Source organism: Cyprinus carpio, chromosome B17 (genome assembly GCF_018340385.1).
Source record: "Cyprinus carpio isolate SPL01 chromosome B17, ASM1834038v1, whole genome shotgun sequence".
In the NCBI taxonomy this organism is placed as follows: Eukaryota; Metazoa; Chordata; class Actinopteri; order Cypriniformes; family Cyprinidae; genus Cyprinus; species Cyprinus carpio.
This window is the reverse complement of record NC_056613.1, coordinates 20,126,021-20,145,019: the sequence shown is the minus strand read 5'-3', so window position 1 is coordinate 20,145,019 and position 18,999 is coordinate 20,126,021. Positions and strand designations below refer to the sequence as shown.

Here is an 18,999-nt window from a genome sequence, read left to right as displayed (position 1 = left end):
CTGTGTAAAATGTGTCAACCGCTATGTATATTTACGCTTTGGTTTGAAAGAAAACAGCGCATCAGAGCAGCGCGGCTAACACAGAAGAGCAACAGTTTGATATTCCTTTATCAAATCCATCTTAATGATGGACTTGTTTCTTACAAACACACAGCTTTTCACTTAAGATGTTAATTGGTGTACTGTAGAATGTGTGTGTAAATTCAAGGAAGAATTTCCAGGAAAAATATACTCTGGTCAAGCTCAGGCACTTATAACTTTAAGTTATCTGCATAACAGGTTTACATGATGGTGTGCATGTCCAGCTTGAAGTTATTCAGCTAAACCCACATTGATTCTCCAATGTCCAAAAGACACACAATCACCTAATCACATCACGTTGATCCTGCGGGTGTCACTGTTGGACAGTGTTATTCCTGCTTTCTGTTTGCCGTGCTGCTGGTTTGTGATCTTAGCTCCGTGTAGCGTTGTTTTTCTGTAGAATCTCTATCTTACTATCACTCTCTCTCGTTTAAAGTGATAAAATATAACTTAATTCCCACCATATTTCTGATATTATCTATCAATCTAATCTGATCTATTTGATCGTTCGCTTTTATTCTAAATCCGTGAGTGTAGCGCACCTGCAGCACGTTAGCATTTATTAGCTTGTCATTAGTGTTTCTATTCGTGCTTATCGCTGTTCTCTGTTCTCCTCTCCTCTCTTTCGCTCCGTTTCTTTTCTCTCTCGCTCCGTTTTTTCACAAGTTCATCAAACAACTGTGGTAAGAATCATTCATCAATCATGGTGAGTAATGGCTTCTCCTGCTATTGTTATTTGCACCGCTTGCCACATGTATAGTTTATCTCTCTCTGTCGGCGACAAGGGATTCACATGTGATAAATGCAGGGAATTAGTTAGGCTGACAGAGAAAATTTTTGAATTAGAGACATGCATCTAAATTTTAATTGAGGAAAGTAAGAATGTGAGGGCTCTAGATACGGCTTTGGATGCGACTAGCTCAGGGAGTCCTGTACATTGTTCGGTTCTGGTAACAGCACCACTGCGGCAGGGCAACTGGGTGACTGTGAGGCGGCATATTCGGGGGTCAAAACACCGCTCTTCCGTTCTGATCTAAACATTAAACAGGTTCTCCACACTCAGTGAAGCACCCACTGAGAAACCTGATAAAAGTGTTCTAGTTATTGATGATTCTATTGTACGGAACGTGAAAATAGAGACACCAGCCAGCATAGTCCAATGTTTACCAGGAGCCAGAGCGCCTGACATCTTGGCAAATTTAAAAGTCCTGGCAAATCCAAAATGTAAATACAGTAAGATTGTTATTCACACCGGCGGTAATGATGTTCGACTTCGCCAGTCGGAGATCACTAAAAATAACATTAAAGAGGTGTGTGAACTTGCAAGCACGATGTCAGACACTGTAATATGCTCTGGTTCCCTCCCTGCTTAACGTGGTGATGAGATACATAGCAGACTGTCGTCACTCAATGGCTGGATGTCTAAGTGGTGCCCGCAGAATGACATAGGTTTCATAGACAATTGGATAAGCTTTTGGGGCAGACCAGACCTGTTGAAAAGAGATGGTGTTCACCCCTCCTGGGGTGGTGCCGCTCTTATCTCTAGAAATATGGCATATAGTCTTAAAGTTTGTACTTGACTAACTGGGGCCCAGGTCAGGAAGCAGACAGACTGGCTAAACCGACCATCTGCTAGCCGCCTAATGTCACAGAAGTCAGTTAATTCTCAGCACATAGAGACTCTTTCACCTAGATATCATACTATAGAGACTGTGTCTGTTCCCCGAACTAGAAAATACAAAAAACGTCCAAACCAATTTAAGAGTAACAATTTAATTGAGGTTCAAAAAATAAAAAAAAACAGATGCAATGCGGATAAACAAATGATAAAGCTGCAGATAAAGTTTTAATTGTTGGTGATTTTAATATCCATGTTGATAATGAAAAAGATGCATTGGGATCAGCATTTATAGACATTCTGAACTATATTGGGGTTAGACAACACGTCTCTGGACCTTCTCATTGTCGAAATCATACTCTAGATTTAATACTGTCACATGGAATTGATGTTGATGGTGTTGAAATTATGCAGCCAAGCGATGATATCTCATTATTTAGTTTTGTGCAAACTTCACATAGCTAAAACTGTAAATTCTACATCTTGTTACAAGTATGGTAGAACCATCACTTCTACCACAAAAGACTGCTTTGTAAGTAAACTTTCTGATGTATCCTAATTCCTTAGCATATCCAAAACCTCAGAACAACTTGATAATGTAACATAAACTATGGACTCTCTCTTTTCTAGCATTTTAAATACATTTGCTTCTTTACACTTAAGGAAGATTAAGGAAAACAGTCTGACACCATGGTATAATTAGCACACTTACACCCTCACACCCTAAAAAGAGCAGCCAGGAAAATGGAGCTGGAGGAAAACAAAACTAGAGGTATTTCATATTGCTTGGCGGGAAAGTAGCCTATCCTACAGAAAAGCATTAAAAACCACTAGATCTGATTACTTTTCGTCTCTTTTAGAAGAAAACAAACATAACCCCAGTTATTTATTCAATACAGTGGCTAAATTAATGAAAAATAAAGCATCAACAAGTGTTGACATTTCCCAACAGCACAGCAGTAATGACTTTATGAACTACTTTACTTCTAAGATCAATACTATTAGAGATAAAATTGTAACCATGCAGCCGTCAGCTACAGTATCGCATCAGACAGTGCACTGTAGATCCTCTGAGGAACACTTCCACTCATTCTCTACTAAAGGAGAGGAAGAATTGTATAAACTTGTTAAATCATCTAAACCAACAACATGTACAGGTGCTGGTCATATAATTAGAATATCATCAAAAAGTTGATTTCACTAATTCCATTCAAAAAGTGAAACTTGTATATTATATTCATTCATTACACACAGACTGATATATTTCAAATGATTATTTATTTTAATTTTGATGATTATAACTGACAACCAAGGAAAATCCCAAATTCAGTATCTCAGAAAATTAGAATATTACTTAAGACCAATACAAAGAAAGGATTTTTAGAAATCTTGGCCAACTGAAAAGTATGAACATGAAAAGTATGAGCATGTACAGCACTCAATACTTAGTTGGGGATCCTTTTGCCTGAATTACTGCAGCAATGCAGCGTGGCATGGAGTCGATCAGTCTGTGGCACTGCTTAGGTGTTATGAGAGCCCAGGTTGCTCTGATAGTGGCCTTCAGCTCTTCTGCATTTTTGGGTCTGGCATATCGCATTTTCCTCTTCACAATACCCCCATAGATTTTCTATGGGGTTAAGGTCAGGCGAGTTTGCTGGCCAATTAAGAACAGGGGATACCATCAGTCCTTAAACCAGGTACTGGTAGCTTTGGCACTGTGTGCAGGTGCCAAGTCCTGTTGGAAAATGAAATCTGCATCTCCATAAAGTTGGTCAGCAGCAGGGAAGCATGAAGTGCTCTAAAACTTCCTGGTATACGGCTGTGTGTTGACCTTGGACCTCAGAAAACACAGTGGACCAACACCAGCAGATGACATGGCACCCCAAACCATCACTGACTGTGGAAACTTTACACTGGACCTCAAGCAACGTGGATTGTGTGCCTCTCCTCTCTTCCTTCAGACTCTGGAACCCTGATTTCCAAAGGAAATGCAAAATTTACTTTCATCAGAGAACATAACTTTGGACCACTCAGCAGCAGTCCAATCTGAAGCGAGACGCCCTGACGCTGTCTGTTGTTCATGAGGGGCTTGACACAAGGAATGCGACAGCTGAAACCCATGTCTTGCATACGTCTGTGAGTAGTGGTTCTTGAAGCACTGACTCCAGCTGCAGTCCACTGTTTGTAAATCTCCCCCACATTTTTGAATGGGTTTTGTTTCACAATCTTCTCCAGGGTGCAGTTATCCCTATTGCTTGTACACTTTTTTCTATCACATCTTTTCCTTCCCTTTGCCTCTCTATTAATGTGCTTGGACACAGAGCTCTGTGAACTGCCAGCCTCTTTTGCAATGAACTTTTGTGTCTTGCCCTCCTTGTGCAAGGTGTCAATGGTCGTCTTTTGGACAACTGTCAAGTCAGCAGTCTTCCCCATGATTGTGTAGCCTACAGAACTAGACTGAGAGACCATTTAAAGGCCTTTGCAGGTGTTTTGAGTTAATTAGCTGATTAGAGTGTGGCACCAGGTGTCTTCAAAATTGAACCTTTTCACAATATTAAAATTTTCTGAGATACTGAATTTGGGATTTTTCTTAGTTGTCAGTTATAAACATCAAAATTAAAAGAAATAAACATTTGAAATATATCAGTCTGTGTGTAATGAATGAATATAATATACAAGTTTCACTTTTTGAATGGAATTAGTGAAATAAATCAACTTTTTGATGATATTCTAATTATATGACCAGCACCTGTATGTTAGACCCTATTCCATCTAAGCTCCTAAAAGAGGTGCTTCCAGGAGTCATACATCCTCTTCTGACTATTATTAATTCATCATTGTCATTAGGATATGTCCCCAAAACCTTCAAACTGGCTGTTATTAAGCCTCTCATAAAAAAAACACAACTAGACTCCAAAGAACTACTTAATTACTGACCGATCTCGAATCTCCCTTTTCTGTCCAAGATACTAGAAAAGGTAGTATCCTCACAATTTTATTCTTTCTTAGAGAAAAATGGTATCTGTGAGGATTTCCAGTCAGGATTTAGACCGTATCATAGTACTGAGACTGCTCTCCTTAGAGTTACAAATGACCTGCTCTTATCATCTGATCGTGGTTGTATCTCTCTATTAGTGCTGTTGGATCTTAGTGCTGCGTTCGACACTATTAACCACAACATTCTTTTCCATAGACTAGAAAACTATGTTGGAATTAATAGAAGTGCATTAGCATGGTTTAAATCATACTAATATGACTGCCATCAATTCGTAACAGTGAATGAAGAGGTATCATTTCGATTACAAGTGCAGTATGGACTACTGTACCTCAAGGCTCAGTACTAGGGCCATTACTCTTCACGCTTTAGATGTTACCCTTTGGAGATATCATCAGGAAACACGGTGTTAGCTTTCACTGTTATGCTGATGATACTCAGTTCTATATTTCCTTGCGGCCTGGTGAAAAATACCAATTTGAAAAACTAACGGAACGCATAGTCGATATAAAAAACTGAATGATGAGTAATTTCTTACTGTTAAATTCTGAAAAAACAGAGGTGTTAATTATAGGACCTAAAATCTCTGCATGTAATAATTGTCTCAGGTGACCACCAGGACAAGACCACATGAACCAGTTGAGTCCTCTGCACAATCTGACTTTGCTGCAGCCTGGAATTGAACTGCTGGTTTTGTCTGGCCAGAGGAGAACTGCCCCCCCGACTGAGCCTGGTTTCTCCCAAGGTTTTTTTCCATTCTGTCACCGATGGAGTTTTGGTTCCTTGCCGCTGTCGCCTCTGGCTTGCTTAGTTGGGGAAACTTCATTTACAGTGGTATAGTTGACTTGATTGCAAATGATTGCACAGATACTATTAAAACTGAACTGAGATGAATGACATCACTGAATTCAATGATAAATGTTGTTCAGTTGCTTTGACACAATCTGTTTTGTTTAAAGCGCTATATAAATAAAGGTGACAAATCATCACAGAATTCATCAAATCCACTGATAATACTTACTCATGTTTGTTGATGCCCCTCTAAAAAATGATGTTGCCTCCTAGATGATGATAGGACTGGCCTTTGTTAGTTATAGAGACAGAATGGATAACAGAGTTGATTAATGGGATGAAAAGTGATATTGGTGACATAAGAAAACCTTTATGATTCAGTTAAAACAGCTTTTAAAAGAAAACGTTTTTGGTTTGAAATAATTTGTAAACCAATTTAATTTCCAAATACGCTTCCAGTTTTTTAATTATTATTATTAAAAGTAGGCAAAATGGCAATAACCATGACTCAGATGAAAATTAATTAAATTAATGTTATATTATTAATAATAATATTTTATCCAAGACAGGAGAACGTACTGCATAACAGTACATAATGTACATAAAGCTTTCTAAAGTGCAGAAGGAAATCCATTGAGCTGCTTGCTCAGCGTTTAAGAGTCATTCAGCACTACATACTGTACACGCTTCAGCTATTTTCTACAAAGTGGTTTTGTGAGGCGCAGAGCGGCCAAGAAACCATTCTTGCGGAACAGTAACAAGCCGAGGAAATTACAGTATGTGGGTCCATTTACCTTTGAGTAACAACCAGTGCCAGAAAGTCCATTGAAGCAATGAGTGCACATTTGAAACGGTTGATTACAAAGACGCCTTCAGAAAAGCAGCTACTGTCATGACCTGTACAGCTGTGCATCATAACATAACCAATATTGTGTTAGATCACTTGGACAGGACAAGACGAGATCATATTATCTAGTGTTTTATAAATAATAATAGCAAAACATGAAAATCTTGAGTTTTCAAATAACTTGCCTTAAAAAAGTATTGAACAGCAGATTCATCATTAAAAACATGTTCTCATAACATTTGCAATTCTAAGCATAGAAACTCTATTTATAATTGTGTGTGTACACATTTTGTTTTACGTTTTGTACATGAATTTATTGTGATCTACTACTTAATAACTACATAATTATGTGGATAGAATGAGAGAATCAATATTCTTGTGCATGCAGTAATAGGATAAATGCAGCTGATAAAGGTTATAATTAAATGTCTATGAAAGAGGTTTTTTGCCATTCTCATTTGTCACAACATAAAATGGTCCAGTTGAAAGAAAAAAGGCTATATATTATTTGCCATAACCTCCATACTGTATATGTATTCTCTTAACAGTTCCAAGAAGAACAAATATCATAGTCCTTGAAAAAATTAGATATTGTATATGTGCTGGCTTAGCCACAACAATGATGGAACCACTGTATGGTCACTGAAATACTGATAAGTCATATACTGTATTAAAAATGCCCCTTTGTGGACTGCTTATGTAGAATAAAATATTGACTTGTACAGAAACTAAGAGCATGTTAGAAGCTGCATAATAACCACAGAGCATTGTATATAATTAAATAAGATGAGATTGTGAAACTGATTAGTAAATCTCTCACCAACTTTCACTGTTTGTACAGCATCAAACCATTTAGACCAAGTTCTTGTGAAAAGCCTCTTTGTGTCCATTTTTAGCAGTCTAAATTACAAGGGGCGGCTTTTAGAAATCAATTGACAGTGCTGAAATGATTATGCAATGCACACCTGCGATGCAAAAATCAGTTTACTTTCTTGATGCAATACTGCCACCGTGTGGTCAGAAGTCTAGGCTGTATTCTATATATTCATTTGAACAAATCACAGGTAAATATGCATGTCATACCTGTGTGACCTCTCGTTTTTCCACTCTTGGATTAGATGGAGGATCTAAGAAGCTGCCAAGGCCATGAGGTTGGGGACGTCGTGGGACAGGGGATGTCTGTTTTTCTGCAGAGGAAGCTAAGAGGATTGGTTATTAAATCAGTGGATTGATTTATCCACATGGACCAGAGAATATCAAGGACAAGGAGCAGTACTTGAAAATAAAATGGGGAATGTACTGTCAATTAAAAAACTTAATTTAAAAGATATATAGATTTAATGAATCACTTTTCATTTGTTTTTATTCCTCTTTTGTAAGTCATTTTGGATGGAAGTATCTGCTAAATGTGTTAATGTAAATGTTCAAACTGACAAATAATCCAATATTTAAAACTTTTTATGAAACCTGGTGTTCATATTAAATGAATGAATTAATTAATTAATTGATAATTTCATGAAACCTGGTTTTCATATTGAATAAATTAATTAATGAATTAAATCAACTAAATCAATTAATCAATCCAAGTCACATTTGTTAATGCTGCACTACATGTTGCAATTCATTTTAATCAATTCTATTTTTTGTGATATTCATATTAAATGAACAAACATACAAATAAATATTTTTTACAACTCAATCCAAATCACATTGATTGATGCTGCAGAATTTTATGAATTCTATTCATAATATATATTTATAACAATATCATATTTTCTTTATATCCTATATCACATAAATATTTTATGTTTTAAGAATACAATCAGTCAGTCACTCAACCATCCAAACAATTAATAAATGAAATATTTTAAAAGAAATGAATAAATACATAAATATTTGTTTGATGAACCTGATCCAGATGAGAACATTTGTTTTTGCTTTTTTTTTTTTTTAAAATTTTTTAAACAATATACAGTATAAGGTATGCCATCAATGAATACTGTATTTAAAATTTGAGGTGTTAGATGGGAAGTTGGCAATCTAAACTTCAAACAAAAATCTGTAATATGGTCATTAAGACATCACTCACCCTTAAAGGCTTCAGCTGCAGAAAGCTGGGTTTGGGGGTCTTTTCTCATGGGAAAATAATCTCAGATTCTGGAAATCAAAAAAGAAAAAAAAAGTGTCCATTTGCGCCCAATTTAACCCCACTGCTGTCAAAAGAGAAAAGATTCAGATGTGATCTCTTCTGTGATGAACCTGTCCTGTGGGACGAGACTTCCTCTTTAACTAGATTCTAAAGTAGGAGGTAAAACTCACCTGATTAGAAAACTACCAGTCATAAATGTTATTGACTCACCATGATTGGGTGATAAAAAGTTATGACTCTCCACCAGGATCTCAGGAACTGAGCACACTGACTGATTGTCCTCATTACTGTAGCAGTCAGGGTGAAGGTTAAGTATGCTCAAGAGCCTAAAACAGCAAAATAACACAACATCAATGTGGAATCACTTTACAGTAACATTTGCATACCCTTCAGCCTGACTCTACAGTACTATAAAACTTACCAAACAGAATGTTCAAACCATAACCAAAATCATCCCAAAATTACCTGAATGACAATTTTAGTAACATGAAATCATCCCAACATAACAGAATGACTAAATTAATGTCTATCATGATTTTAAGACCATTTTAACTGTAATGTAAAACAAACTAGTGTTTACTTTCATATGGATAAAACGATGAATAGTGGCTCACCTCCTCTCTGCATGTGTAGCTTCTACTGCGTCGCCCTCGGCTGAGTGTGAAATGATTCCAGATACCACACTAGGTAAGATCTTCTCTATAACTATTAATTAATGTTAAACATATCACAAAAGTATGGAAACTTCATTCTGCATCACAAGATTAAAAAAATAAAATAATAATAATAATAGAAAAAAGTCAGAATTGGAAGATATAACTTATAATTGCAAGATGTACATTCACAACTGCTAGATACTGTGTAAACTCAGTTGTGAGAAGAAAAGTCATGTCAAAATAATGTAAAAGACCTTTTTTCACCATTGCAAGATGTAAATTGAGAGAACAAATTCAGAATTGTGAGATGTAAAAATTTTGAGGAAAAAAATGTTTGAAAAAAGTACTGCAAATTGCCAGATGTCAACTCAGAATTTAGAGAAAAATAAGAATTCTACAAACTCAGAATTGCGAGAAAAAGTAAGAATTATGAGTTGTATGTTAACTTTACTGTAGAGGAAAAAAAATCTGAATTGCAAAATGTCCACTCATAATTTAGAGGAAAAAAAATAAGAATTGCATAATGTACTACTAAAAATTGTGAGAAAAAAAGTAAGAATTGCCAGATGTAAAGGGAATTTAGAGAAGAAAAATAAGAATTGCAAGATGCTAAGTCTTGCAAGAATTGCGAGAAAAAAACATAAACCATAATTATAACTGTAAATCCCAATGTGGGACAGTTACAAAAACACCAAAAGAACTTAGAGTCCTAAGAATGATTTTGCTTTTTTTGTTGTGTGTTAACACATCCACACGAAGATTGATGTCATGAATGTTCCCCATTGCTGGTGTGATGCTGTACAGATACATCTTCAGAACAGCACAGTGGTGTCATGACAGTGTTGGAGGACAAGCTCTCGGGCTCAATAAGACATTCAATGAGTCCTGCGAATAAAAATGTTCAGAGCTTAATTGGTTCAGACCAATGAAATAAGATACCATACAATTTGTGTGATGATATTGAAAACATTACTAAACACTGTTACTAATCCGTGATCTAGAATCCACAAATCTGTTGAGAAAATGCAGATGGGATACTGAAGACATGGCAGAATGACTGCAGGATATCATCCTTACAGTGCAGGAAGTTAGACAAATCCAGGACAACATACATTATCTGTAGAGGATTTGTTAAAGAGAGTTATCCCCCAACCACAAGAGAGCAACCAAAGCTAAGAATGTAAATTTGTAAATGATTATATGAGTATATCATTATGACATATATTATATAATATACATACATACATGTACACACACACACACACACTCACACACATTACTGTGCAAATTACATCTGTGGTGTCATTATGATTTTTCATGCTTTTGAAAGAAGTCTCAGTAAAACCGTATTATTGTTAAAAATTAATACAGTTTAAAATAAATATTTATACAATATTTATAAAAAAACCTTTTTTGTTACTTTTTGGTAACATGAATATAATATTGGCTATTGCAGAATATTCCACTTTTTTTACCTTCAAAAACTCCTGGGTTGCTTTTGTTCTATGTTTTGCGTCATCGCCATTTGTACTATGAAGTGCCGGTCTGGCTTTTTTCTAATCTGGCCTTGTTTGCACACTGTGGTGAACCTTGAAAAAAGGGGTGGTATATAATAAAGAACTGTAATTCCTTAACCTTTCCTCCAATTTTGATGAGAATACACTCAAATTAAAGCACTTTGTGTGTGCACTTTAAGCCCATATTCATTATGTAACTGTAACTTGAAAATGTTTTGGTCAGCAGCTAAAATAATAAAACTTGTGTCCAAATACATATGGACCTAACTGCATTATTACACATAATGTTTATCATTACATATACTAAATTGAATTAACAGTACAGCTGTTTAAAAAAAAAAACACCAAACAATTTTCTATAAAATGTCTCCACATTTGTTTATTTGTCCATCCTTTATTTGTAAAATTATATACTCTGTGTATTATTATGCAGACATTCTAAAACTGACAAATTTTATAGGCAGTCTGAATTAAATTCACTGTTAAAAAGCTAATATAGCTGTAAATGTATATTTAGTTTATATTTTGAATTTAAAATAAATAAACATTTATACGTTTATAATTTGTAGAGACCTCCTTATTAAAAATGGTGTTGGGGGGTGGGGGGTGGGGTATTTAAGTGTTTTTGTACTCTCTTGCAAATTTTTGCCTTCCCCTTAGAAACTTTGTGTTCACTCATAAAATGTTTGTGATGGAAATAATATGATGCGGGAGGAAAAGCTACTGTATATTTAGTGAATGAAAAGTTTCTCTGGGGAGCGCAATAGTTTTACAAGAAAATGGTAATGTTTTGCAAGTAAACGCAAAGTTTACCAGGGAAACAATGCTTTTGCAAGAGAATGTAAATGTTTTGCGTTTTTAGTTTGCCAGAGAACTCAAAAGTTTTGTGAACAAATGCAAATACATTAAAATGTCACCCATCCATCAACATGTCCCTTTAGGGGCTCCTTAGAAAAGAGACTCAATAGTCTCCAAACTGACCATGTTTAGAATGCCGACCGTCAGTGTGTTTCTGTATTAGGTGGACCAGAGAAAGCAGGTTCTTCAGCTTGAGGAGCAGGTTATGGAACAGAGTAACAGTGTTTTCATCCAAACAAATTAACAAGCCTTCATATCAACCGAAACCTACAATCATATAAGAGCCAGGTGAGCTTCATCTGAATTCCCCAAACAAAAACGGTAAACTTCAGTGTTTAATAAGATTTCACTTACTCAAACATATTCAACTGAGAAAAAAAAAAACAATCAACTTGTGAATATGTATTTAAATGTTAAATAGTCATCTTGTAACAGTCATTTATCTGGACAGTAAGTTGTTCATGCTTTGGTCCATACTCATAAACATTGTGGTAACCATTACTCAACAGACAAAGCCCCTTTCATTTATTTATTTATTTTTTCACATAGGACCACTTTTTTTTAGTAGTGTTCCTATATGGGCACCCTGCATTCAGATCTGCTGACTAGTTTGTATGTGCTTTCCCCTGACTCAATCCCCTTTAGGCCTGAATAATCCTTTGGATTTCATTGGCTGACAGTGAATGTGGTATTACATGAAATATGCATATTAAAACAGTCATTCATAAAAAGAATACCATGGTATACAAGACAGCAAACAGCCTTAGAGTCAGGAGACTGTTTACTTATAAATCGGAATTTTAATTTATAAAAAAATATATATTTTAATCCCAAAAAGGCTTACTTGTACTTTTCTATTTTGTTTTGTCTTGCCTTTGTTTTTTGTTTTGTTTTATTTTGCTTTGTTCTACTTTGCTTTTGCTTTTGTTTTGTTTTGACATTGTTTTTTGTTTTGTTTGTTTGTTTGATTATTGGGTTTTCTTTATTTATTTAACATACTTGTTAAATGTTTAGTTATTTATTTATTTATTAATTTATTTGATTTATTTCCAAATATTTATATTTAATTTTAGAAGAAAAATAGGTGTCTGTCTTGTGCAAACTGTGTGAGGCATTAGATTGTGTTTGATGTAGATCACATGGTTTTGGCACACATAAATATTACCTTGGTTCTGGTAGAAGGGACAAATTTAATCCCAATGTTATTTTTTTGATTGACTGACTGATTGATTGATTTAAATTGAGGTCACATATTTTAAAAGAAATTACTAAGTAAAGTATATTATGTAACTAATCTACTAAGTAAAATATTTAATATAGGATATGTAAAATATAAATTACATTACATTTGCATTTATTCATTTAGCAGATGCTTTTATCCAAAGTGACTTCAAAATCAACAAGAGAGAAAAGATACGCAAGTGCTATAACAAGTCTCAGTTAGCTTAACGCAGTACATGTAGCAAGGTTTTATTAAATTATATAATGAATAAAAAGAAAAGAAAACAGATATAATAGAAAAAGAAGAGAGCAAGCTAATGTTAGAGGCCTTGTTTTGCTTTTTGTTAATTGTATAATAAATAAAAAGAAAACAAAAAGAAGAAAAGTTAGTATATGAAGAGAGTGCAAGTATTTTATAAAGAATAGAATTAGAATAGAGAGTGCTAGAGTCAGAGGATCAAATAAAGATGGAAGAGATGTGTTTTTAGTCGTTTCTTGAAGATGGCTAAAGACTCAGATTGAGTTGGGCAGGTCATTCCACCAGGAGGGAACAGTTAATGAAAAAGTCTGTGAAAGTGATTTTGTGCCTCTTTAAGGATGGCACAATAAAGCGATGTTCACTTGCAGAACGCAAGCTTCTAGAGGCACATAAGTCCGAAGTAATGAATTTAGGTAAAGGGGTGCAGAGCCAGTGGTGGTTTTGTACGCAAACAATTGAATTTTATGTGAGCAGCTAATGGTAGCCAGTGCAGACTGATGAACAGAGGTCTGATGTTCATTCTTTTTGGCTCATTAAAAATTTATCTAAATAAATGAAAATAAATTAAAAGAATGTGTAATTTTACACAATAATGGTACAACAATTAAACTATGTCACTTTTAGTAGCTAAAAATTCTTCATGCTCTAACTTACACACACACACACACACACACACACATACACACACATCCCAGTCAGTGAGATTTGTGCTGGTGGCAGAAGGCACTCTTCCAAATCCAACCGGGCTGCTTACTGATTAGAAGGAATTATGAGAGAGGTCACAGCTGAGTCTGCAGCAGACACTAAGACATATCAGTTTTCATCAGCAACAATGCATTCAGATTGTTTCACAAAAACTGAAGGTGTCTGATGGAGAAAAAGAGAAAAATCACTTGGAACAGGGCGGGATGCTATTGAGTGATGGATAAGCATGGATGGGTAAGTAATAAGCTGTTTATTACTATACCCTTATGCTGGGATCATCTCAATCACCACGCCTGGTTAAGAACATGCCCTGTGCCTGTCTGTTCAGGTCAACTTATTTAGTGTCGTTGGCTATTTTGAGCTTTCCACATTCAGAACAGGAGTATAATTAGCTTTTCTTTTTTTTCTTTTTTTACATTAAATGGCTAAAAATATTTGCATGATTTAAAAAAAAGGTAAAACTCTAACCTAAGAATGTAGCATACTGAAATACCTAAATGAACTGGATTCATTTATTTTAATACAACTGAGTCTGTATCCTTCTATTTTTATCAGACTCATATTTATATTATCTTATATTATATTATCTCAGCTGTTACTAAGTACATTTTCTCCACTCTTTTTGCCTCTTAGGTGTGTATTTGCAAAACTGAAAATAATTTCAGTTTTGCTGTGTTTGTAAAGGACCTCACATGGCGTCTCCAAACAGTTTGATAGAGCCAAAATGGTTTAGATTTTCCCAAAAGCTCTTTTTCTTTCTTTTTTTTTACTGATATCCAGTTTTTCTCACAACTTAAATGAATAAGCTCCATGAATACTTTGTGGAGATTGTGTTTAAAGGTCTTTCCATTGATTGACACTCACTAAGTTAGCTTAAGAAGCTAATTGCTAAGAAGCATTAGTCCATTCATGTCATCTTCCGTAGGAACCTTGTACACCTCATTGACTTACATCTAAAACTAATTTAGTTGATTTTTGTACTAGGAACTCCTGTAGACTTCCACAAGATCAATTAAATCAAAGGTTCTCTGAAATTTTAGTAAGATGGCTGTGCTGCCAATAAAATTTACCAAAACCAAGAGAGACAAACTGGCCCAGGTTTTATGGGTACTAAACTGGATATCCGTTGTAACAGGTATCATCCTCTTTAGCTTGGGCATCTTTCTAAAAGTTGAAATTAACAAGCGGCAGGATTTAATGGCTGAGAGTCAGCTCCAATCTGTGCCAAACATGCTAATTGCCGTGGGACTTATAGCCTGCGTGATTAACTTTTTGGGAGGAAAGATCTGCTATGACTGTGTGGACACCAACAAATTCCTACGCTGGAAGTTGGTGATGCTCCCATACATCATTTGCACGTTTTTCTTCACTCTGAGCGTGCTTGTGGGTGCCTTGATGTGCTACAGCATGCACGGACAGCTGGAGGAAGCACTTACATTGGGGCTACGGGACGCTATGCGTTACTATAAGGACACGGACACACCAGGCCGCTGCTTCTTGAAGCGTACAGTGGACCAGCTGCAGATCCAGTTCCAATGCTGTGGGAACGAGGGCTACAGAGATTGGTTCCAGATCCAGTGGGTCAGCAACCGATATTTGGATATGTCCCAACGGGAAGTGGTAGAGTAAGTAGGGTCTGGAAAAATAGTTATTTAAATACTTAATATTATTTAAATTGTTCATAGCTATTAAAATATTTAGAGGAGTCCCTATATTATATATATATATATATATATATATATATATATATATATATATATATATATATATATATATATATATGTGTTGTGTGTGTATATATATGTGTGTGTGTGTGTGTGTGTTTTTTTTTTCTGCTGATCGTCTTTTAAATGTCTTCTGATTTTGGTGCAAATACTCTTTATTAGCATTTAAAAGTATAACAGGAACACAGTTGCAGTTATAATATGACCAACAGTTGCATTAATAATAATGGAATTTACACAATTTTACAAATGCAATTTTTTTTTTCTTACTAGTCGTCTGCGAAGCAACGTTGAGGGAAAATACCTAATGGACGGAGTTCCTTTCAGCTGCTGCAATGTCAACTCTCCTCGGCCATGCATTCAGTACCAAATCACCAATAACTCCGCCCACTTTAATTACGACTTCCATACAGAGGAGCTCAACCTGTGGATGAAAGGATGCCGTCAGGCTCTGAGAGATTATTACACCAACATCATGCATTCTGTCGGCCTCACAGTTCTGATCATCTGGCTCTTTGAGGTTGGTTGTGTCTATTGCTTTGGCAAATATGTAGGGAAGTACTGAATATGTATTCAGTACTATTTAGCACTCTCATATTCAGTTGTCATATTAGTAATTCCATTTTTTTTTTACCTAGCAATAATTTTTTTTTTTCACGGGTACACTATTCATTGGCATTTTAGAGAACGTACATGTACACTTGCCTCGAATATGCAAATATGAAATACATTTACATTTAGTCATTTAACATACGCTTTGGCTTAGCTGTGTTCCACAAATGCTGACAGTTGAAAAGCATTGGTAGGTGGATAGAAGTGGCCCTCTTTATGAGTAAGCCACTGATTTATTCACTTAAATGACTTGAAGGTGCAGGGTTCTTTCTACTTTGGTTTCGTTTGGAACCATATTCACTGGTGGAACAAAAACAGACTATTCCTAAAATTTAAGCTACTTCTTTTTTTATGACAGTGGCTTCAGCAATAAACTGTAGTTCAGCAGTTACTTTGGAATATTTAAGCTGAATAATTACTGTAACTGGCTACTGTTACTCTCTTAATAATAATCGCTGAAAATAAACTAATACAATGTATATTAATTACGGAAATGACACAAATTCATTTTGCTGTTGATAGCCTTGCCATTGAAACACAGTTCAAGAACGTCAACAACTCCAAGTAGAATGATTATAGAATGGTCTGTCTGTTTATATATGTATCAGAACTGTTTACAGATGCTTGACAAAGCTCAAAGACTTGCTACAATTAGCATTTTTGTAATTTTGCTGGCAGAAAAATAAATATACTGACCCAATTTTGTCTGAAACATTGTTCTCAATCAATCTGCTCTGGTTGCGTGACCTAATCCGATTGTACATACACTTTATAATCTGCTCTATGCACCAGTCACTCCAATCCCTCAGCGTCCTACTATGTAAAGCACATGACTGCTTTAAAGGATGACGTGAAGCTTCAGTAAGAATTGTCTGGACCAAATTTGTTTGCTAATGGTGAAAACTACCTCATGAATAAGGCATCATTTTCTTTTCTGACAGCTCTCTGTGTTAACGGGGGTCCGTTACCTCCAAACGTCTCTGGAAAACGTGCTGCGGCAGGGGGACCCTGAGTGTGAGTCTGACGGGTGGCTCCTGGAGAACAGCTTTGTGGAGACGGCTCGGTCTAATTTCAACATCATCAAACACCTGGGCAAGTTTAATCAGATCAACATATCAAGCAATGGAGATCCAAACATTGACAAACCACCTACAGCACACTATGGTCCAGACAATGTCCCTCCGAAGCCTCTTCCAATGGCCAGTTAGGTCTTCAGAATGCTCCTTTTGACCAGAAACATTACATAAGCCACAGACGACTGGACTCTGCTGTATGACTAAAAAGATTTAGTAAAGATTGACATGGCATTGTAAAGCAAGAACAGAGTGATATTATAACACACAACATACTTGAGGTCTGTTGTAAATTAACATGTAAGAACTTAACCAAGTAGCCTACTGTTTTAACACACAAGGCAAAGCATCATGGGGCCTTCAGAGTTTTAAAATGTATAAATTGCCTCTCATTAAGAATCCAACCGTTAAATTCTTTTGTGTTTTAGAGATTCGTGTGTGAATTATGTGATTACTGGAGAGTAGGCCTGCTTCCTATCACTGGAATTATTTAGAGCATCACTGTTTATTGTAGGTTTTTCATTAGTAATTAAAGCAGCTGTATGTGATTTTATTTTTTTGTTTATTTTTTTCCAAAATCATTCTGATGTAGGCTGCACTGACTTTTAAAAAGGCAAATAGCTTCTGTGTATTCCTATATCCTCCAAAATGTCTCTTCTGGCAGTGTGTAAGTTTTCCGGGAACGAAATTCCGCACAAAAAGCGATTTGCTTTAAGGTGGCAAAAAAATACAATAAAATAATAACAATTAAAATAAAATAAACCATTAGCCGGAAAAGCGTAACGGCTAAAGCTAACACTTCTGGTCTGGCAGTATGTGGGAAAGAGACCGTTTTTTTTTTTTTTTTTTTTTTTTAATGGATGTCAATGGAGGAGAGGAAACAGCTTTTTAGAGGACACAACTTATCATTTAATGAATCAAAAGCCTATCTGCTAATCTTCAACATGTGTTACACTAAACAATATTGTGTATTTAACTATTTTTAGAGTTTAAAAAATTTTGTTTTATAAGAAGTCACTGACTTTTTGCAACAGGAACTCTTGACTCAAATTCAATGACGTCAAGGCTGTAATGTGATTGGCTATTAAGGCACACGTGATCCGATTTAGCCGTTACGCTTTTTGCAATAGTAGTAATACAGATCCTCTCATCTCCCTATAGTAAGACAATCTCTGGTAGAGGGCTCCAAAATACACAAAATACACAAAACTAGGCTACATAAGGTTGCTCTCTCTCTCTATCAATATTTCGATGAAATCAAACTCTCAGCTTACCCAGTACAAACCAGCAAAAATACTTATTTCATGCCTTGGTCTCGCGCCTAAAGCCAGGAATTGTAATCACTGGTGAAAACATGATACCAACTGCCTCTAAAAAACATTTTCCAAAGATGTATATTTCATAAAGATGTATTTTTTACAAAGCACACCCATGTCTAAAATATATCATGAATATGTAATAAAAATAAATGCAACATGTACATTTTATCAATACATTATTAAAGAGCTTTAAGTGTAGGTTTCAAGGGTACTGAAGTTCATTGAATCACTTGCATTATTGAATTGTATGGTCCCTCCTTTACTGTTAAAAACAACTGTTCCAAAGGGAGGTTTTCAGTTATTTTGGATTCCTCGAACATTTCAGTGAAAAGTTTTTGAAAGAACCGACTATTTCTTAGTATGAATAACATTTACAGGACAACAAAGGACCACTGAAAGCTTCCTTGGATGTCAAAGGTTCTTTATGGAACCATATGCCAAAAAAAAAGAAAAATAAAATAAATAAAATATTAATAAAAAAAAAACTTTATTTATTTGTTATTGTTATAAGTAAAGCCAGACGAAACTCATCCTAAAGGAACTAACTGATTTGAATTTCACAAAAATATTTTG

The 18,999-nt window shown here is 35.4% G+C and overlaps 1 protein-coding gene across 1 annotated transcript; it reads left to right on the top strand.

Annotated features, from left to right (window-relative positions):
* The first annotated feature begins 14,336 nt into the window (after nucleotides 1-14,336).
* Nucleotides 14,337-18,624, top strand: prph2la (peripherin 2-like a). Its single transcript, XM_042742705.1, has 3 exons — nucleotides 14,337-15,323; nucleotides 15,696-15,942; nucleotides 16,976-18,624. The coding sequence occupies exons 1-3, from the start codon at nucleotides 14,743-14,745 to the stop codon at nucleotides 17,240-17,242; spliced, it is 1,095 nt and encodes a 364-aa protein (XP_042598639.1). The 5' UTR covers nucleotides 14,337-14,742; the 3' UTR covers nucleotides 17,243-18,624.
* The last annotated feature ends 375 nt before the right edge of the window (nucleotides 18,625-18,999 follow it).

Excerpts from the sequence above, each read along its gene's own strand:
- prph2la (XM_042742705.1), top strand. The coding sequence starts at position 14,743 with ATGGCTGTGCTGCCAATAAAATTTACCAAAACCAAGAGAGACAAACTG. Across the intron at positions 15,324-15,695 it reads TCCCAACGGGAAGTGGTAGA|TCGTCTGCGAAGCAACGTTG; the intron begins GTAAGTAGGGTC and ends TTTTCTTACTAG. Across the intron at positions 15,943-16,975 it reads TGATCATCTGGCTCTTTGAG|CTCTCTGTGTTAACGGGGGT; the intron begins GTTGGTTGTGTC and ends CTTTTCTGACAG.